This window comes from Nyctibius grandis, chromosome 12 (assembly GCF_013368605.1).
Source record: "Nyctibius grandis isolate bNycGra1 chromosome 12, bNycGra1.pri, whole genome shotgun sequence".
Classification (NCBI taxonomy): Eukaryota; Metazoa; Chordata; class Aves; order Nyctibiiformes; family Nyctibiidae; genus Nyctibius; species Nyctibius grandis.
Window position 1 is genome coordinate 3,123,744 of NC_090669.1, and position 22,432 is coordinate 3,146,175.

Sequence of the window (22,432 nt, forward strand, 5' to 3'; positions counted from 1 at the left end):
ACCAACAAAGCTTTCCACGCTCACCTGTTGACATTTTGTTAGGTCATTCCATGCTGCCCCCCAAATAACCCTTCAGTAACTCACCAAACCCCCTGTACCTGCAGGGTGTTGTCCAGGTCTCTCTCAGCTTTTGGTTGAAACAATCCTGAACGTGCTACAGGACCCCTCAGTGCCACACGCAATCCCCAGCTCTGCTGGCTGGGAGCCCCAGCGGCCACTTTGCTAAAGCCACGAGCCACGGGTTTGGGTGGCTTGGCAAGCCAGCCCTTGGCTTCCTGTCCAAAAGGGTGACAAAATTTATGCTACAACATTTCAGGTGGAAAAAGTATTTAGGAAATTGTCATCAAGTCAGTCAAATATCCCTCTACGCCATTAAACTTAGACACTGCGAGATGGAGATTAAGTCTCTCCCACAACAGCTGTTAACATGCAAAGGCTGAAATCAGCCCCCACCTTGTGTTGCCCATACTGTACCCAGAACCACTCATGTTCTTGTCTCCCAGTAACACAAACAGGGTGAGAGCAAGACAGCAGCAATGCAGAAGGACGTGTGCGCAGGGAGCAGCAAGAGTAACCACCAACCTTCCTCCCGCTTCATTTCAAAGCTAGGCAGCTATATCAAACAGAAAAGCTTATCATGCAACGTGGTCCCTGGGCTCCTACACTGATTTAATTGTAGCTCAGAACATGTAAAGCTCACCATTTTTTAATGCCCCTCGCTTCAGTGGGACTCAGGCTTCCCACTAAACCAACAGTAACACCCACCCACACGCAATGCACCCACACTGGGATTTCTCTGGTGAGCTCCTTACCTGCCTCATGAGCTCGACACGGGATCATTCTGAATTCAACTGCCTAAAAACTCACATCGATCACAAAAATCTCTCCTACCAAAATACACCTGTTTCCAACCCCAGCTGCTCCTACAGAAGCTTCAGCAGAGTTCCAGGGCTTGCAGAGCCGAGTACATCTGAGACACCGAGCCAAGAGTTTAAACTTCGCTAAGCCTAAAGGAGCCTCTGCAGCACACAGAGCTCACCTGCACCGCACAAACACATACACACACGAGACGTTAGGGACTGGCAGCAGCACGTCACGTGTGTGGTGTATCATAAACAGATTTTCAACATTTAACATGCATTCAAAACACAAAAATCCCTTACATTTCCAAGCTGTATGCTCAGCAAGCATTAAACCAAAGTTTTCTTCTCCATTTCCTCTTCTGCTATAAAATTGCTCGTTCACCTCCCTATTGCAGATTTAGGACTTCTTTCTCTGCACAGCCCATTAACTACTTCCGAATAATTTTCTAAATAGAAACCAATTTAAAATAAAATTAGTAAAAACATAAAACCACAAAAATCGGTGAAAACGAAAATGCCAAAACCAAACAGAAATCAAAGAAATTTATTTCCATCAACAAAAATACAGAACACAAAACAATACTGGTCCCACCCTCTGAATGCCCTGAAGAGAGGCACAGGTCGCTGCAACCCTAAGCGAAAGCTGCTCTGCTAATTCATAAGGACCTCCATCTGCACCAGCCTCGCGTTCGTGTCTCCCGACGTCCTGTAAGGGATCATTCCAGCAAACGTTATCAGGGCACGAGCTTGAGATCGAAGTTGCTAAAAAACAGAAAAAGAAAGTGCAGCGACTTTAGTATCAAAAAACCCCAATGAAAGCGGAGTCAGACGTGAGTTAAACAATTGCCTTTTCAAACAAGCAAATGTAATCTTTATTTCTCAGAGCTGCTCTCTGGATAATGTATCTCTGCATTTGGAAGGAAAGCCAATTATTTCCTTTTCCAACCATTAGAAGTATGTCAAGTTACCCTTTTGCTTAAAAAAAAAAAAATCTGTTTATTTAAAATTACCCAAGGAAAAAGCATTTTCAACAACGTGGGGCATTGCTGTACTGCAGCAATCTTGTAATTCCTGCATGAAGTGGGCTTTCCCAGGGCAACAGGAATCCTTCCCACCTCGCGAAATATAAAGTTGACCCTGCTGAAATGCAGCATTAACATTCTCAAAGCAGAAGCACTAGAAACCAGTGGTGCCACATGAACCTGGAGGCCTCCAGCATCACCTACAACACGCTGACACCCTTAAAGGCTCTTCATCCCGTAATGCAGTGAAAGCAGATGTACCAAGTATGGTCAGAGACCTTGGCCTGAAGTAACCAAACCCCTTCTTGCGCACCAGGCGGCTGCGTAACAACTGAAGGAATCCAGGGATAATTTGTTGAATTTGTTAAAACCCTTAGTAAATGAAAAGGAAAATCATTCCGATAACTGGTAGAGGTCAGGAGAACACAGAAAGCCCAAATCCTTATGGAAAGCTGTGCAGAGCGATTGTTTTGATTGCTCACTGTTTTCTTCTTAAATATTAAGCCTCTCTAAATTACTGCACTAGAAGATCCCACTGTTCAAATCCTCCTTTAATCTACTGACTGCAGGGGAAGCTGAAGCAGCTTTGGTTGCTGTGGGCATGTGGAGGGTAAATCTGACAGCGGGAACTTACAAACTGAGAAGTGACCGAAGCCCGTTACGTGTCTGGGAAGAGTTACAAACACTGCCCCGATGCCCATCTGGGCAATCCTACCCCTTGTCAGGGTGACATTAAAGCAGTCAGTTATTCAGTGGCAACAGAGGAGCTTTTGAAGCCGATAAGGGAAAAGCCAGGATGCTCATCTGTTTGTTTCCAGACACTGTCTAAATGCTACTGCTTCAGCTGTGCCAAAACCCTTCAACTTTACACACGGGGCAGGAAAGGAAGTTTTCTTTAGCGCTGAGATCACAGCCGTTTAATTTGCTGTTTCCATTGCCCTGTCTGAAGGAAAGCTGTGACTGTCTACACAGGCCAGCGGCGTGGCTGGAACACAGAGCAGAGTCCCCCTCTTGGGCTGTGTTCCTGTCGGCCAAGGACAGATGACTCCCTGGCACCACAAGCACTCCTCCCTCCCTTCAGCACCGCAGCAGCACAGCACATCAGCAGGCCTCTGGAGTGAGCAGCAAAACTGAGATGGACCCAATCACTAAAAGCTCCCAGGAAGGTTTCCCCAGCTGTAACTCACCACCTAGTTAACACCAAGGCACCGACTACTAAACGAGGTGGCCTGAAAATTACTTGTTGAGTTCCAGTCACAGTCAACCCTTCTTCTAGTCTGCTTCCAACCCTGTTACACAGCGAGGTCACGTAATTGGGTCTAACTGGCTACTCTTCAGTGGAGGTCAAAACAGGTGGTAGATGAAAAAAAGCATGTCAAGGTGTCCAACTCTTTGGAATTAAAATATTAAGAAGCACAAACTCTCACTGTGACTAAGGCGGGCTTAGGAGCAGTGTGAGTTACTGTTCCCTTTACCTTTTCAGTTGCAATGATACTAGAGCTGGTCTACTTTTAAAAATCAAACCAACATGATAGGTTGCAATCCTTCAGGAGGAACAAACAGAGGTTTGCAGAGGTTAAGAGCGGCCTGGAGGTCTAGATGTTCTATTGGCTGTAATTACTTAATGAATGTTAGAGTCGCCTGCGATTTAAAATAAGACCACAAATAAAAAAGGAAGAATTCCATTCCTTTCATGACCTAATTTCACCACTGAGATAATGCCCTTGGCCTGCTCCAGAGGGTTTGCCACCCCGGATCAGGGAGCATATGACATTGCTGTCATGCACTCATGGCATCTGGGTCAGGGCTGTCACCACAGCCATGGCTTCCAGCACTGCAGTTGGGGCTCGCTGCAATCTCTGCCCGAAATCTGACAAAATGGATCAGGCCAAGTGGGACAGGTCTTGGCTCCCTCATTCCCGAAACTAATTAATGTATATAACATTAAAAAGAAAAAAAGACTCAAAACACCGCTTAGGTAATTTCGTTTTGAAATAAACAAAGCGCACAACCCCAGCTCTGACTCCAAACCTGATCATTTCTGTATAAAGCCCATCTCGCCTCCGCAGTGGGACAGGAGACGTTCTAGCAGAGAGGGTTACTGGGTTCGAGGGGCTCCACAGGTACTATTCCTCTCCTGTCCTACCCTTGCTGCCAGGTCCCCACTGCTCCTGCCAAAGCCCCTCTGCTCCCTACCCATGACAGCAGGTTCCCGCTCAGGGCTTGGCACCAGAGAGCAAATTCAAGAGCCATGTATTCCTGCTCCGAGGGACTCTCCTGCTATGGGGGAATAAGCCTCAGACTTATGAACAGCTGATATCCTGTGTTTTCAAATTCTTCTGATGAGCAGAGGGATTTGAATCTGTCTGCTCCGACAGATCTAGGGATTTCAAAGACCTGTTCAAGGACAGCTCATTTTTCGCTTGCACTGTCTACCGGGCTATGCGCTGAGATTGTCAAAGCTTTTGGAAGAGCCTGTTTTCCCCTAAAATTTGCTGCCCCGTGGAAAAAGGAAAACTGCCTTTCTCCCAAGGAAGTTCAAAAGAAAAGTTCTTGCCAAGCACAGCCTGCAGAAGCTTCTGTCTGTGTTCAGGTGAACGGGGAGATTGTGCTGAAGAAACACCTTCTCTTCTCACATTTGAAACACCCTCATTTCTTCCCACCACTAAAATCCCCCGAGTTGCTCCCCAGACAGGGAAACTGAAGCGATCTAGATTCCCTGCTCCCATGGGCTTGGAGGAAATTCTTCAGGGTAAGAAAAACAGGGAACACAGGCTAAAAAGCTATTCTTACCCTGCCTTCCGTGTGCCCATGGCTGGTGTTTTTCTGCGCATGCAAATCTTTAGGCAGCTGGGAGCTACAGGGCTGCAGATGTTTTCCTCTCTAGCTAATCCTACATTAGGAGATTTATGCTCCCTTCTGACATTGCAGTCACATAGCCGTTCTCTGTCACCTCCCTGACTGCAGAGACAGCAGGCACTTGTCCCCTCCGACAGTTAAGCACAGCTTTTATTGCACACAGCAGCCAGAGATCCATGACTCAGAAACCCTGTGTCTCCACCACCACTGATACCCTGCTGCTGTGAGATCCCATCACAAGGCCAAGAGCTTGATTAACAAAACCTGAAGCCCAAAAAAAAGAAAACTTTCAAGGATTTTTAGCAAGGTACATCATCACCTGATCTCCACAACTGTAACAGCACGAGACTGTGGAGCATGTTTAGGAAGCATGCTGGTAAGAGGCACGCTGTTGATGTGACACGATGTCATGGTGGCTTCCTTCTACACAAACTCCTGCCAGCAAAGCTGCTAATCCCATCGCCAATCAGCCTAACAATCTTTGGTAGGCCACGGTCATGGTATTCATACTGAGATGACTCCTGACAGCATTACACCCCTATGAAGATGGTAAATGCTTCTACGTAAGGCACAAGACTGAAACCACAAAACCAAAATAAACAGCTCACTTGGAAAGCAAGGAGCTAAGGCTGTTTGCTCAGTGCCATCCTCGTGAACACACAGAGCAGGTAACAGATTGCATTAGCCTGGGACTTCTCTGCACATGCAGAATGTAAGGTGGGAGAAGCCCAAGCAGCATGCATCCTTCACCAGTGTTGCCGAGTACAAGCATAGCTGGAAGGCAGGATCCCGCAGCTCACACACAGACCATACCCCACAGACAAAAGCTGTATCATTTCTTGAGCCTTTCATTTTCTGATGTAATTTCAAAATGCTACTAAGGCTTTTACCAATATTGCGATTTACAGATCAAAGGCGCCTTTGCAGACAACTAAAGCCTGGAATAAAGCTGGCTGTGGCCCAAGGTGGTTTTCATTCTCACAGGGAGGTGATATTTATTCCCTAATCTGTAAGATGGGATGAGTGGTTTGGCCTCAGTTTTCAAGTGCCTGTGGCAGCTTTAACATAAGAGGTACAAGGCCAAACCCGACGACAGCTAAGCTGAGACCCCTTCTGCTCAACACAGCATGTTGACAGGCGAGTGCCCACAAATCTGGCTGTGCCCTTTAAGTGGCACCTATTTTGAGGCTGGCTGAAGGTGTAGGCTCCTATCAGGGGGTGGGGGAAATGCTCCAGCACCAACTCTAGCAGTGAAGTCAAACCCACCATCGTCAGCCATTTAAACCGGGCAGCCAGACCAAGCACTGCCGCACCTGGAAGCTGCCCACTCCGCTGCAGAAGCAGTGGAACAACACTGGCAAACTGCTACAGCCGTTCACCCAGTGAAGGTACTGAGCATCTTGGTGTATTGCCCAAGGACACTTCGAAAGCATTAGCCCAACAGCACTACAGAAGCAAGCCACGGAGAGGAGGCAAGGAAGGCCCTTCCACCAGAACTCAGTTTTGCACGAGCAGGGCACTAACTCAAATGAAAGGAGTGGAAATCAGGTTCTTGAAAAACAACAGCTCAGTTGTCAAGGCAGCAACACCAACCATCCTACAGACACCGTGCTGTCCCCATCTGTTTACTATTTAAGATCCCACCAAGAAGCAAACTGAACACTTGTTTTCTCTTGCTAGGAGGTGGATATACAGTGTAATACAACTTAATTAGCTCAATGCCACTTAGAGCAATATCCTTTTTTTACACAAAGCTGAAGTTACGAGAGACTAGTCTCAAGACTTTAAATTAAACTGAGCAAGCTGAGTAGTCGAAGACTCTAAGTAACTGAGCAAGTCAAAAGCAAAGACCATTAGAGAGTCACAGTTATTTGAAGCCCAGTCCCTTGAAATCAGGGGGAAAAGGAAGTAGGAAAACTTGCCAGACAGTGAGGATTGTAATCTTACCGAATCTCTGTCTTCAATTACCCGCTGGGGTCTGGCAGGAGTGGCTGGGCTTGTGCCTTTCATCCTCTTATACTGGGTGAATAAAATATTCATGGTTGCAAGCAGGACCTCAGATAAATTGTGCCTGATCTACATAAAGAAGGGGAAAAAAAACCCCATATTGCAATGAATCATTACTCTTGCTATATGACATCAGAAAACCAAGCAACGATAACTATGGTTGACAATTACTCATACATTTACATTTAATACATTTATACATACATTTAATGGTTACCCCTGCTGTGACTGCACCACCTGGCAAAAAGAGTTACCCAGAATTTGAAGACAGACTAATGGCTGCACCTTCATGTTTGATAGCAAGTTTCGATAAAACCCAAAGTGCCCAAATACAAAAAACTTTAAAGCACCCAAACGCACACAAACACTGTCTAAAAGAGAAGTGTCACCCTGCAGTTAAAACAGTTCTAGAGCAGTAATAGCCTCCATTATGCTTCATCTGCTTATATCCAAATACATGAGTTCCTCTAATTTGGAGGGAAGGAAACACAAGACCTCAGTGACCATTAAAAGCACAGAAGAACTAAGCCAGCAGCACAGTTGAAAGTTTTCAATATTCCAAATTCTTGAATCAAACTCAGTAAGTTCAGAGAGATTCAGATCTGCAGCTGCCTTCTGCAAAATGGAGACAGGATTTCTGGGTAGGGAATTCTAGTGCTTCAAAGAGCAGCACCAAGGAGAAAAAGTTGCAAGCCAAGAGTCTACTACTACGAATGCAAAATAATTCCATTCTATTTCCGCATTAAAGAATAAGAACAATGAGATGACAAGGTTTTAAGATCCTTTTAACAAAGCAAAAGGCTGTTGGAAGCTAAAACCAAGAGACGTTACTTACTTCATCGCTGAAATTCCGGAAGGCAGCAACTCTCTCCTCTACGCAATCTTGGCTAAGAGGTACAAGCTTTAGGCGTTCAATAATCTTCAAAAAGAAAAGCAGGGATCAGGGTAGGTAATCAACGTTCTATGTACCACATATTAATAAAGTATGTTTTTGAAGTGCTAATGAAATGCTCCTGATTCCACTCAAGAGAAATTATTTCATTGTTATTTACTGGTTTATCTCCTCACTTTGTTGAGTTGCAGGAATATTTTGTTCGAGGTCTACAAAACAGCTCCAGAAAGATCTTCCCGATTATCAAGCAACATGGAAGAAGCCCATTTTTAAATGTCTATAGCACTGCAGCACCTTCTAACTCATTAAATATAATTTTTTGGTTTAAGTGATGTTATTTGAGATTTGGGGCTTTCACAGGCATTAGGAAGGCTGCACTTCAAACAGAACTCTTGAAACTTACATCAAAGGCCCTGTCAATGTGACCGGCGTGATATTCATCAAAAAACGTGATTAAGTCTAGCAGAAGGTAGAACGTGGAGTCAATGGATTTCTTTGCACTTATCCCTTGAGCTTTGTACCTGAAAGAAATTGTTTTACAATTTTATTGTGCAAAATGGCAACCATTTATAAATGTGCTCTTGCGATTCTTGGAAGGGGAGACATCAAGCACAAGGACAGAAGGCATCTAGCAAATGACAGTTTTAATTTTCCTTAACCAAGAGGCAGAATTTTCACAGGTTGTGGCTTTATAAAAATACTTTTATTCCCTTCTTATTTTCCATCAAATCCAGTATTTGTTTCCTTTTAAATGTTTACACTTCCCATATTCATGGGGGAAACAGTGACAGGAACTAGAGACCTGCAAGGCAAGTGCTGTACAAGCATGTTTAACACGCTGTTTTATAGCAGACAATTCTCCAGCACAACTCTCCGCTTCAGGCAAGAAGTTAAGACTTAAAAATGGATCAGACACTTCTGTATGCTCTCTGATGAATTGGAGGGCTGTCTGCTCTCACTCCTAACAGCACCAAGTCAGAAAGGAGCTCCTTCCTCGAGGTAAGGGTGGTCAAGTGCCTGGTTCACTGTGCTGCTGCAGAGGAGGACACCAGACAGCCTCTTGGCCTTTCCTGTTGGCTGTCTCCCCTGTTCCAAAAACATCACGAGATTGCACAGGAGGAAAGCTGCATCGCTACAGTACCGTCTACAGTACGGTATATGAAGAAAAGCCCTGTACTACATTTAATTGGCAAGAAGGTGAGCTTATCAGAACCATTCTGGCTTTGCAGTCATGAAGGTTTGCAGCTGTAAAGTGGCATTATTGAACAGTAATATTTAGCGCTGTCACACAGATCAAAGCGAGTAGCAAAACAAAGCCCACTACAGCCTTTGATGAAGCTTAAACTCAAACCATAGGCTTAATTCGCCTTAATGTCTGCTACCAAATGAGTCTCTCACTAAGTCCATACGGTACCAATTTTCACTCAGCCTGCAGCCTGACTAAATGGAGAGCTGACTGAAGGAGTGACTGGCAAATGCCGCTGGTCAAAAGAAGACAAAGGCCTCTGACTGAAATCAACACATTTCTGTATTTGTCTTCCCAATTTCAAAGTGCCAGCAAGTGTGCTTGGTTTATTTTTATTCTCTCCCCACGAGAATGGTTGAGGAAAAGCAGTAAGATGTTTCTCACAGGTACCCATATTTTGCTCTAGTACAATATAGGAATTGCCCATGGCAGTCACTGTGACAAGATGCACCAAAAGAAGATAGAATCATAGAATCATTTTGGTTGAAAAAGATGATTTAAAAAATCCCAAAGCTATTTTGCAATTACAACCTTTCAGAAGCAGGTTATTCCTGACTTGTAGCTGCTAATGAATCTTGAGCACGGACGTCTCTCAAATACGTGTCCTAATTAGTACACCGACACTGCAGATGACATTCCTTTTGGTCACTGCCATTTCTCTCTCTTTTCTAAACACCACATGGCACTTTCCTAAAGTAACAGGTTGTGGAAATGAGGTCCACTGGTTACATTAGCCATATACACACCTCAGCTTAAATGTTCCCTTTTTAGCTTTCACTAAAGCAGCAGGGAGATAAAGCTTTCAGACCGCTACTGAGCTCGCCACTCTGCTGCTACAACTCAGAATTACTGGTTTGTAGCTCTCTCTTAATACTATCTCAAACAGGTGAATTGTGTGCAATGATTCTGCAACTGTTATGATATTTTGCTTTAAAAATCACTTAAAACATACAATTCATTATATTTACTGCTCCTTAATAGCCTCTTTCTCCAGCTGGCAATCCTGTACTTCCCTTTTCCTGCTTCACCTACAGATAAAGCTTCTTGCCAAATTTACCTGACCTGCCCCTGAAGATTATGTTTCTCGTTTCAGTACTGCACGCCATCATGAGCGGGACAGGCTAAATTCTGACCTCTTCTCCATCTTCCTGAATACATTGCTGTGGATGCCACAGTCCAGCCAGCAGAAACAAAGTCAGGAACTAATACCCACTGAACAGACAGTCCCAGGGCAGGTCCAGGCAAGTCACCCAGTCCTGCTCCCTTGTCTTACCTCTCAGCAATGGAATGGGCCATGTTCTTCAGCCGCTCTTTGTTCGACTGGGGAGAGCCAATCTGGGGAACGATGGGACTGAGAAGCTTGTTCATCAGTTCCAAAACTTTGTCAGGGTTCTGTTGGTATTAAAGTTATACACAAATAAAAGGAGCATGATGTGACTCAGTGTTTTAATCTCATTGAAAAAGTAGACAGGTCTCATGTCATGCAGTGGTGTCTAGTCTAAGCTCAGAGATGCCTCCCTCCCATAAAGAGCCAAGATCATATTAGCTATAAGCAACATAATGCTGCTGGCTCATGGGAAAAAGTACTTTTCCCTAATTTTCCTTTAAAACAGTGGCCATAGTTGTATCCACTTTTATTTCAAATATATTTCAAAAGGAAACAAGAGTACTCACTATAAAGCCCAACTATTTTAGACTTCAATTCAGTGTCTTATGAAATTGGAAGAGCACACTCCAAGTAAATAACTTCACTAGCCAGAATAAAATCATGCATGGGGCAATCTCTTCAAAAGCCCACATTGATCAAGAACCAAGATGTCTTAAATCAGAACAGGCTGGAGCACAACCCATCTGGGTTTGCTCACCGAAATCCCTCTCCATGCAGCCAATGGCTCTGCTTTAACAGCAGCAGAAAGAATCTGCTTGAATAAGGGCAATTCAATCTCCAAGATGAAATTTAACCTCCTAATCACAGGGAGGACGTTTGGAAGAAAATGGTGAACCAGGTACATATTTAAGGCAGCACATAGAAGATATTTACCTTTGCAAGGTCATAGAGTTTTGCAGCTTCTTCAAACAATCCTTTATTTTCTGCTGCAGAAGCCACTTTGTTAATAACGGGTTTTGTATCAGTTGTAAACTTGTCTATCACTCCAGGCTAAAGAGGTGAGACAAAAATGAAAGGAGAGAAGAGAAATCAGAATGCTTAAAAACTCCTGAATATTCTGTCAAGGCAATGAATATTTTACATGTTGGATTCTGATTAAAATGGCCTGTACATTTCCATGGGAACGTGCAAAAGGGACACATTAAAAGTAGAAAGAGCTCTTGTGAGAGAGACTTTCTCCAAGACAGAGTCAGCACTGAGACATCTGCGGTTTCTAATTCATTCAGAATGAACCAGATAACAGGTCAAATTCTAAATTATTTTAATTGCTGATGACACATTACAGAGGAGAAGAAAACACAAAAAAAGACTTCAGCATATAATGTGCCAGGATCTCCAGGGATGCTGTTTGTGTGTATCGGCATGACAGGGTGCAAGTGAAATCTTACACAGATAAATGAAAGGGGAACAAGAATTTTAAAAGAAACAATAAACACAAGTAAAATAAAAGAGAGGAAAGAGTCAAGGATATCTGGAAAGGATTTTACTGTAGTTGATGATGTAAAAATAAGACTATACCATCTAGAATAATTTATTTTAAAAATAAGATTGCTGGTTTCATACCAAAGAAACACAAGAATAGCTAAATTCAAAAGGAACTGAGTAAAGTCAAGAAAACAGGATTCACCACTAATAGTATAACCTAAAAATTATCTACAAAAAAAACGTAAAATGAAAAAATATTTGCAAAGATTACCAAGTTACCTTGCTCTTGTGGATGCAATCTCACTGTTTTTAAACTGACAGAACAAAAATACCTAAAAGAAAATCCTGCCAGAAATAACTTTTTTTTTTTTGACAGTAGCAATGATTGCAGCATGAGCCCTAATCTTAATTTTAAGATTTAAACGATTCTGGAGTGTGCTTTACACAGAAAGTTTCCAAAGTTGCTGAAGTGAACAGAAAAACTTCATTGATTACAGAAACCTTTAATCATTTGCATCATTTCACCTTCAGGTGAAACCTTAAGGTTTCCTTTATCTTCTGACCATATAAGCTTACATTTTACTTTTAGATTACTGCTTTTACAGCAGAAGTAAGACCCACCACAACTAAAAATGGCTGATCTTTGATCCAGTGCTTATCCTCATCTATACGTAGAGGACAGATCAGTTGTGGCTATGCCTGTGGCCTGTTAGCCCTTGCTCCCTGAATTACAAGGATTTTTAATGGGCTGCAACACATTTCTCCTCTGAGGTGAATGAGGACAATGTCGTATAGTTTTCATACGCACATCTCAGTTAACAGAACAAGCTCACACCCACTTACAAGCAAGCCATTTTTACTAATTGCTTTTTACTAATGCATACTAAATTCCATTTCCTACCGTAAAGAAGAAATTCTGACCTCACTGAAGTTACCTGATGCCATTTGTCTCTTTAGAACCATCGGCTGTCTACAGGGACATCGTTTTCCCTGCAGTTCCTGACCTGCCTTCTGTTAGGGCACTTCATAGGTTATTCTCTAAAACGATTGCATACTTGGAGAACTTGTATGTATTCAAACACAGTAATAATTTGGCTAGTGAAAAATGAAGAAAAGCAAGATAGCCTCATGACTACTTTGGAAATCACACATCGTTTGTACTTTTTGTGTAAAACAAACATAAATTGTCAACTCACCTTTCTACTGCCATCGTTTTCCAGCTTTCCAAGAATCATATCAAACTATATCCACACAGATGTAAAGTAAGAAAAAAGGAAACAAAAAGAAGGAGATGAATTGCACGTATTTCACAATATATTTATCAAGTACACAGATGCAGTCATGGATGAATGAAAAATAGTGATCAATGTCAAAATTATTTCTATATAAATAACAGGCAAAAAGATATGATTAAATATCTTAAACATATAGTCATTTCGAGATCTCCCCTCATCTAGGTTTGCATCAGGCAGAAAGAGTAAATGACTGTTTACGACTGTCCTGCCTAATAAAGACTTCAATGAAGAAATGAATTTCAGCTTAAGTGAGGAAGGCAAAACACAGCCAAACATACCTCTCTGCTTTCAATTACTAGTTCGCTAACGCAACGCAAGAACATATTCTCTCCTTGGCTGTCCTTCTCATTCCTACAAAAGAAAGGGAAGGAGGGAGGTACTCCTGTTTCTGAGGACTTCCCAGATAAGAATAATTAAACAGTAATAACTAGGAGAAAATCTAGAGGCATATACTAGCTCCTACCTGAGAAAGTAAAAATACTGCAGAGCTTCCCTTGGATCCGTTGATTCAAACTTACGGGTGTAAAGCATCAAAAGCCGCACAAAATTTAGACGCCTGACGCCAGGAGGGTCACCAGCTTCACGGCTTACTGCAATGTCAGAAACAGCATCATCAGAGAATCTAATGCCAGGAAAGGCTGGCTCTGATCTTCCTCTCAGATTAGTCAGAGCCACGATCCAGAGCTCTAATGCAACTAAAACAATTAACTTTTAGGAGATTGTTCTGACAAATGCTGCTTGTTGGATCAATTACATAGGCATGCAGTGTCTACAGGGTACTCTAAGGGCTCACAAAATATTCCTTTATTGGAAAGTAAATGTGCAGGACTTACATAGCTGTGCACTCTGCCCAGAAGATTTCAGGAGCAATTTTAACTCAAACAGTACCAATGCAACATGAACAGCGTGACAACGCAAGCGCTCTGTCCGGAAGAGAAAAGCAATTGCAGCTTCAAACTGTGCTGTCAAGAACAATACTTGGAAGTAGAGGAAAGGCTGCTGGTTCACTGCAAAATGTGATTCACCTGAAAAAAACCACAACACACACACGGTGCGTAAGTGAAAAGGATTTTGCAATCAGAGATCACTGACAGTGGATGCTTCCTGTCGCACTGCATCACTATTGCTTATTCAGTGCCTTCAGAAATAAACACACTAGACAAAACTGAATACCTAATCACACATCAGTGGCTTATCCACAACTGTTCCACTGCAAATATATCACGGAAGACCACAGCATAAAGACAGGCTCAGAAAGTGAAAGAGAATAAACAGTTACCCAGAAAAGTTCCTTTGATCTTTTCAGACAAGCCACCAACTCTGACAGACTGCAGAATCTATTGCAGTCTAAAGACCACAACTTTTTGTCTTCATTTAGACTTATGCCAAGTGGTACAAATAATGTTAAACACCTGGATTTTCCTACTCAGTGACACCAACGGTAGCTTATTGTATTTCTTTTCCACACATATTTATCTGGGTGCGAGTGATGCTACAAACTAGAAGGCTGTGGAGATCAAATTCTGTATGTTTTGGACAGTCCAAGTGACCTAATTTTGATTGACTAGAAGACGATTATGGGAAAAGGTACTCTCTTGGGCTGTGGACGTTCCTAAAACTTTCTGAAGTGGAAGGAACTGTGATTTGGGTCCCCAAAAAATTACTTGAAATAGTAATTTGATGGAAACAATGAGCAATATATGCACACAGAGAAAAGCCTTGGGAACACATGCTTACATTAGGTAATGATTGCTTTTCTGTTCTCTATTCCAGCAGTTGGAAGTTTTTCTAAAAGACCTTAGCATATTTATGGTGAGAGAAAGCAATCCATAATTTAGCATGCACAGAGTACAAATAGCAGCAGTGTTGTTCACAGGTGAATATTCACTCTCTGGATTGCTGGGAACACACAAGACTCACTCACCATGTCTTACTGAAGTCTGCTGTTACTCTAGGGAAGAAGGCTGTCCATGAACACCCTAAAGACGCCTGTCACTAGTGGAGAGCTATAGAGTTTTATGTGAAGTCCAGGGTTTGTGCAATAACAACTGGAAAGTGCCCTAAGCAGAAAATCAGAGCCCCAAGTAACACATCTCTGTGTGGTTTCTTACCATAGTCTTCTAGCAGCTGCTTCTGGAACTGTGATAATGTTAGTCTGTCTTGTGCAGAACTTGCACCATTGTCATCAAAACACACTTGGTTCAGCTAAAAAACACATCCAAAAAAAGAAGCACAGATATTTCAACTTCACCTTGCACAAGGGATGCACTCAGAATATATTAGTTCCATCTGAAGCCCCTCCTAAGATTTGACCAACTGACTAGAAATTACTTCCAGTCACAATACCAGATCCATCCATTGCTGGAAGCAAATATCTCCAACACAGCAAGAGCAGAAACCCAAGGGTCCTTTCGTGTCTGTCCGTGCCATCAAACTCCGATGCTGGGACTCTGAATACTCACTAAGCAATAATTAAAAGCAATGTTTTTTTTACCCAGTGTCAACAAATACATCATTCTACTCCCTCTTTCTGATAATGGAGAGAAATGGGTACTGACCAGTACCTATCATGCCCCCACCAAAACTGTAAGGACTTTGGACTATAGAACATTGACAGCATCTTCTTCTGCCAATTGACACCAATCTTTCAGCCATAATCCATCCAGAAAGGAAAATTCAAAGGATCCTCTCACTAACACTACTTGTAAAAACACATGTTAGCAAGCTAACACTACTTGTAAAAGCAGCTGACAAAGATCAGTGTCAAAAGAAGAACGAGACACTTTCAAAGACAAGTGTCCCCAAATTAACACCTGACAGTACAGAGGGTAACAGAGCAGCCCTGGGACTCCCAGCCCTTCACTATCTGCAAGGTCAAGTCACGTTGCATTACCTTGATGCAAACCACCAGACCTAGAAGTAGGGAGGTTAGCAGAGCAGCGCAGAAATGCAATACCATTTAGATCTGTTCTTAAAAAAAAAAGAAAACCCAACAAACACACCACAAAATCCCAACACCACACTTACTTTTAGCCAAAGATAGTCTTCTGTTTTATCAGCAACTTCACTCTGGTTATCTGTAATGTCACAACGGCCGATAATACAATAAACAGCCCTTTTGTAGGGGTCAGTATTATTTCTCAGAGCTCGTCTGTAATGAAGACGCAGTTTATTTTCTGTGGCAGGAGATAGTCTAAGGCAAAAAAAAGATTGAAGGAAAAGACATGAAACCCATCTTTCCCCATATGAGGAAACCTGAATACAAATCAATGTAAATAGGTGCGTATTCACAGCAAAGCCATAATGACAGTAAGCACTGGCTGATATTTCTTGCACTTTCTATTTACATCTGTAGGTAAAAATTTTGCACACGTGAATTTAAACATATAAATAAAGCTATGGAGGATCATCTTCAAATACTCATTGGAGGAATAAATAAATCAATCAGATGAAAGTCTCTTTAGAGGTGCAGTAATACTGTGGTAGATGAGCTATTTTTGTCTGACTCTGCTATTTCATCATTTCAGAAAGAGAGAGCTCACAAAGTCTTTGGAACTCTTTGGGTTAGTAACTCACAAGTGAGCAGGTCGTACTATGAAGTCTTTTAGGAGAGACACTTTCATCTTTATCATTAAACACTGTCAGATTGTTCTTTGTCATTCTATTTCTTGTACCTTCTTGTAGAGAATTTTACAGAATTGAATCAATAAAGTGTTCTCCTAGACTAAGACATTGTTTGTCAAATCTGTAGCCAGAGTACTTTTTCATAGCTGTAATAAAAAACAAAATAAATCAATTATACTGTATCTCATAAAAGTGTTTGTAATGAAAACAGTGGCAGTACCTTCACCAAGGTTTCTGGAACAATCTTCTTATCATGAGCACTCCTAGATATTCTCTACAAACCAGGTTAATTTATAGAAGAATAACATGGCATACACTACTTGGTAAACGGCACTGATTTTTTTTTTTCCTCTCGGTTTGTTTTTTTTAAGACATACAAACTGATATGTTCTTGCTCATATTTTCATACCTGAAGAGCCCCAACACATTCAACATATTGCAGAACAAGGGCTTCCCACATAGGAATGAAATTGTCATAGGCTGAGGTGGGATATTACAGGTCCTGGTTACCTGCGCCCTCCGGTTTCCCCCAATTTCAGCCAGTACCTTAGCACAGTGCTGTTCCCCTGAAGGGAGCACAGCCATAATGCAATAGCTGACTGTGTGCTTGTTTGAAATTCATTGCAAGTGGAAAGATAAACAAGATAACCTAAAACACCACAGCAGAGTTCAGAGCACATCTTAAGATGCACTAACTCAACTGTTTCCAACCACATAATCAGTAGTTTGGCCAGTGGCCTCTGTCAAGTGATGGATAGCATCTGGAAGAGGAGAATAAGCACAAGAAAGATGTGAGGGTGAACACCTCTAAAGGTCTCTAATAACACTACCTGCTTTTATTGTGTGGCATTCTTATGAAAACAGGTGTAGTAAAAAGCGTTCCTCAAAGGAAATTCAACTGAAATAAGTGACGGGGGAAATAAACAGACACAGGATTCGTGACAGCAGACTAAATCTGATCTATCATATGCAGCATCCCACCATTACAGAGGGCAGATCCTATGGTAAAAAAGCAAAGCTACACCACTATATCATTTTTGAAATGTAAATTTTTGCTTATTTTCAAACAACTCTTCCTCTATGGAGGTTTCTAGATTTCAAAGCCACAAATTAAAATATGCAGCTTCTTACATATAATTTAGGTAGATAATATAAATACCAGGCAGCCATCACCTCCAGAAGAGACCTGAGATTCTTGTATTTCTACCAAGCCACTGATTATTTCACTACTCCACAGCAATTCCCACCCCTCACAAAGATCATTCCTAGTTCCCAATTACCTTTTATCTCTACTGTGCATGTACTCCTGGAACCAGGTTTTAAACTCTCCCAGCTGGTGCTGTGCCCGTTTCACCACATGCATGGCTGCAGTCAGATCTCCACAGCGCATGCAGTAGTAAATCAGTGCCCAGACAGGATGCCCTTCCACCTCACCATCCTGAAAATAAAGTAAGAAATAATTATTTTTTTTTAAAAAGCAGCATATTTTAATGAGTTTTCTTTATCATTTGCCTCATTCATTACTTCTGCCCTTATACCCACACACTGATTTTGGTAAAAAATTCTGTTTGTGTTACAAAAGCCAGAGGTCATGAAGTTTAAGGCCTGTGAAAGCTGCGCACATCCCAGCAGCAAAGGATGGACTCTCTTCTGCTTGGCCAGGTTTCAGTTCTGAGTGAGGTTCTGACAATCCCAGAACTAGCATACAGACATCCTCCCCACCCAGGAGGTGGATTTGGATTTGACCACTGAGGTATTAAAAACATTTGTATTGAAAAAGAAAGATACCAAACTAATCACAGATCTCAGCAGGTAAGATAAGGACAGCTAGACTCAGCTATGTGGTCTCCAATGTTATAATTTATTATGATTCCATTTAACTTTTAACTTTAATTTTTCAACCCAGCCTGCCTGTTTATCCGGTAATTTTGTAAAGGCACACCTATGCACTTTCTAGTATGTGCAGGCGAGCAGGATTTTGTTCAGATTCCTAAATAAAAGGCTCGGGCTACAATCCAGATTAATTCATTACATATTTAGTCATCAACAACTTACAATAGTTTAGTCATCAACATCTTACAATAAATGCAAAAAAAAAGAGAAAAAGCAAAATGGGGAGATTACATCATAATGTATTTTAATACTTGCTTGTTGATGTCTAAAAAGACCCCCAGAAGAGACCGTAATTTCTAGAATTTAGAACTCAAACTAATGAGCACCACCATGCTTTGGGACTACCTCTGAACTCAAAGTGGTTTTGTCTACTATCTTCCACTTCGTAATGAAAAATTCTAGAGAAGGAATAAGAGCCTGCTGCCCTAAAAGCAGTTTAAACAATAGAAAACCCACTGGAGGCTGAACTAGTTTCCTGGCTGCGCTGGAGCAAACAGATTTGTGTTATTTTAGCTCAGTCGCTGAAAATGATGGACATACCTGGAGACCAGGGACAGGCGCAGGGAGTTTGATGTTCAAGAAGCTGCGGACTAGTTGGTAGGTCCCTGGGACTCCACCCAGCTGAGCCTGGTGCAAGTTTCCAAAGACTGTCAGGAAGGTGTAATTTTTGTAACTGAAAACCAAAACAAACAAAACAAACATGTGAACAGACTGAAATATACTTGCTACAAAAACATCCACTGCCTTTCAGATCCAACCCAATTAGCAATTTAAAGCAAATTACTTTGATGTTCAAACATTATCATTACAACAAAATGAGGCAAAAACTTCTGCCAATTTAGGAAGATCCTTGTATTCAGCAGTCCCAAGAGAAACCATGTTTGGAGCCTGTGGTGTACTCCTCCAGGTTCAACTCTATTATGAGGTTCCTCTCATTAGGTTCTCTTAGTACTAAGTTAAACTCAATTATGTAACTGGCAAAAAGCCTTTCCATCCTAATGCTTTAACTCTCAAATCCTGTCACAAAAGAACAGTTAAACACCACAGATATGTTTATCTCTCCTCCCTGCCCTACAGACAAATACAAGCTTCAGGGCCATGGACCTACCAGAATGAAATCACAGAGAAAAAGTAAATTTAGAGGAAAATATCTGGTAAAGGCAGCTTAGAGAACCCCTTCTAAAATAACCCAAAGCCTTTAATCAAGGCAGGTCAATTTAACAAATATTCATGTTTAGAAGCAGGAGTCTCTAAAGTCTGTACACTGAAGGAATACCTATATAAACAGCAGAAATAAATCACATGAAGTTCTTTTTTTCTCTGCAGGACATGATAGACTTGTGCACCACCAGACTGTAAAACTGAAAGGCTATGCTAAACATAGGCAAGTATCAGCGTATCTTGACATTACGGCTGAGTTAAGCATGTGCTCCTCAGGGCTTAAGCTCACAGTTGCTCCAAAGCAACTAATGCAAGACCAGCTATGAGCAGCACTACATCTCCTCCTCGTGTGATGGGCTGGTGAGGCATGGAAACACCCCAGTATTAGCCAATTCCTGCTAGGATGAAAAGCTACAAAGCAAGGCACAGTTTGGTTTTAAAAAAAAAAAAAAAATTCAAGCCTGAAGGGCCCAATTTCCACAACTGGGAGGGTTGGGGGGGGAACTATATGTAACTAATTCCTAATTTCAGTTAGTAGTTAATGGCACTGTGAAAATTTAGCAAGTTGGACATTTGACAAATCAGGTTAAGAGTCACTGGCTCATCGCACACCGCTGAGACCGAAGAACTGCAAACAGAAGATCCTTCCGATGTGTCAGTTCATCCGTGCACAGGCAGGCACGCTGCCACCACCCCTGGGTGGCAATGAGTGCTGATGAGGTGTGGCAACCAACTGTCAGGGGCCAAGAAGAGGCTGTGCCAGGAGGCGAAAACACCCCTAACCAGTGTGCTGTATCAGAGTGCGGCACTTCCTGTGCTGTGTCTGTAACAAATGCCCACGCACTACACTGCAGCTATTGTTTGCTTTCCGCTGCTGAACTAGCCTGCTGGCATCACATCAGCAGCTACTAGATAAGAGAGACTGCAATATCCACATGTGCAGTGAATAGGTAATAACAGCCACCCGGGGATTCAGCTTTGGGCTTTCTCTCTACAACCACTCTGTCTGCTCCATAGCCTGCAATTCTCCAAGCATTTTCTTGGTCAAGGAGCTGAGGCCCCTCTGAAACTTGCCCATACAGACAGTAAGACACTTCTCTTCAAATGTTACAAAAACCTTTTGGTGTAGAAATGGCACAATCAGAACCTGACTCATTGCACCAGGGTTGTCCCCAGTGCTGTCCTCACCTCCTCCCAGCTCTAGCTCCTGACAGCAATCAGCAATCAGAAAGGGAGATGAGAAAAGGGGATTTTTTTTTTTTTGCAGAGGGGAAATAGATCTCTTTCCACAAGTGAAAAATCTTCACATAAATATTCTAGATCTGTCACAGCGACAAGGACAACATAGAAGAATAAAAGGTCTTTGCGTCTTCTAAACAACCTCCCCATGGATTCAAGGCCTTTTTAACTACAATAGGTTTTAATTAGAATGGTTTTATAATCAAGTGGCTGCTCTAAGCCCTGCAGAAGAGACAGGCAACAGACACTTCTGTGAGCAGCAAGAGGTAACTGACTTAGTAATATGTTTGTGTGCATTAAGAAGTCATTCTGGCTTATTACCAGGGAACTCTATTGAACTGTGCTACCCAGAGCATTCACCTTACCTTTGTTCTAGGTAGTGCAGAGCCTGCCTCACGAACTCCATGCGCACCTCCATCTTGGTCCGGACTTTCAAGGCATCGCTAGCAGGAACCAGGGTAACATCGGTCATTTGTTTCACCATGGCCCACATCTCAGAGATGTTCTATAAACAAGCCATCCCATGCAACAGTGATTAGTACAGAGACGAACAAGCAACTCTTTTTTGAGCTACGTGGTGTTTAGATGCTTAAGAAAAGCATTAAAACGTAAGACTAACGTCAGTTTAGATTTGTAATGGAGATCTTGGACGCACTCATGAAGGTAAGCCACTTCTGTTGTGCAGAATTCAAATTTCCCAGGCTTCTCAGCATAATTTTTGCACCAGAAGATGGCTATAGATATTGTACCAACAATTGCCACCCAGGATCAACAATGATTTCCAAACCTAGGCTGGGTACTTGGTGCTCAGCCTCCTTCCCCATTTGCAGCTTTTACATCTCACTCAATAAATACCACAACATCATCAGCTTTCCATATAAGAAATTGCTCTGGCTGCCATTGGAAAGCTGTGCAACCAGCTGTGGTGAGAAACGTCTGAAGGACACTAATCACTTGGACTCAGGTCTGAAAAAAATGTTGAAAGCCATCCAGGTCTGCTCATCCGTAAGGACAAGATCGTATCAGTATCTCCAGGACTAGAGCATCCCTGCTGAAACAGCAAAATACTGAGAAGTAACAGCACTGTTCGCTCCAGCAAGGGCAGGCGTTTGATCTCAGAGCTTCAAAGCAGCAAGAACACTGAAACTCACCGTGTTGTCCCTAGCAAAATGAACCGAGCTGTTCAAAGCAAAGATGCACATCTAATTCAGATCTGACTAAAGCATTTGCCCCTCAGCTTCTGAACAGCTCTTTGCTCTCTGTATTTGCAAAGTTTTTTCATGCCTTGACTCTCCTGCAGTATTCTCCTCCAAGCATTTCTCGAAGGTGGTCAGGTTTGTGCATTTGGGTTTTTTTTGAGGTGGATCAAGGTAACACAATTAAAGGAGTTGGGGAAAAAAGAAAAGCAGGCAGATCACTGGTTTAAAGTCAATCCTTGGGGCTTTATGCTTTGCTATGGGAGCCTACTTCAGCTCTAGCAGGGTCTGACTGAAGACCCTTCACCTACAGCTAAATATATTCAAAGGATATTAGGAGGCCACATTTTGAAAACCAAACACAATAGAACCCATTTAAAATGAACAGCAATTTTTTTCTTCAACAGCTCGTCACTCATGATGGGACACCACAGTGAAAGCAGGTTCTTTTCTTCCTCGCTGTGTTAAGAAATTTTCACCATGACCAAGTTCATCACAGGTGAGCCCTGCTGTACTAGAGAAGATTCCAGCATTGGCTCTGT

The 22,432-nt window shown here is 42.3% G+C and overlaps 1 protein-coding gene across 1 annotated transcript in view; it reads right to left on the reverse strand.

The window, feature by feature from the left end:
- Positions 1–1,378: 1,378 nt before the first annotated feature.
- The window catches only part of NUP93 (nucleoporin 93), an 81,986-nt gene continuing 60,932 nt past the window's right edge, over positions 1,379–22,432 (reverse strand). The window contains exons 8-22 of the mRNA XM_068411237.1: positions 21,060–21,199; positions 18,835–18,967; positions 17,682–17,839; positions 15,805–15,970; positions 14,889–14,982; positions 13,611–13,802; positions 13,241–13,367; positions 13,056–13,128; positions 12,679–12,723; positions 10,931–11,047; positions 10,163–10,281; positions 8,047–8,164; positions 7,587–7,670; positions 6,692–6,820; positions 1,379–1,625 (exon numbers count right to left, since the gene is read on the reverse strand). Of these exons, the coding sequence (XP_068267338.1) occupies positions 1,515–1,625; positions 6,692–6,820; positions 7,587–7,670; positions 8,047–8,164; positions 10,163–10,281; positions 10,931–11,047; positions 12,679–12,723; positions 13,056–13,128; positions 13,241–13,367; positions 13,611–13,802; positions 14,889–14,982; positions 15,805–15,970; positions 17,682–17,839; positions 18,835–18,967; positions 21,060–21,199 (1,806 nt within the window). The 3' untranslated portion in view covers positions 1,379–1,514. The remainder of the gene's footprint in view (positions 1,626–6,691; positions 6,821–7,586; positions 7,671–8,046; positions 8,165–10,162; positions 10,282–10,930; positions 11,048–12,678; positions 12,724–13,055; positions 13,129–13,240; positions 13,368–13,610; positions 13,803–14,888; positions 14,983–15,804; positions 15,971–17,681; positions 17,840–18,834; positions 18,968–21,059; positions 21,200–22,432) is intronic.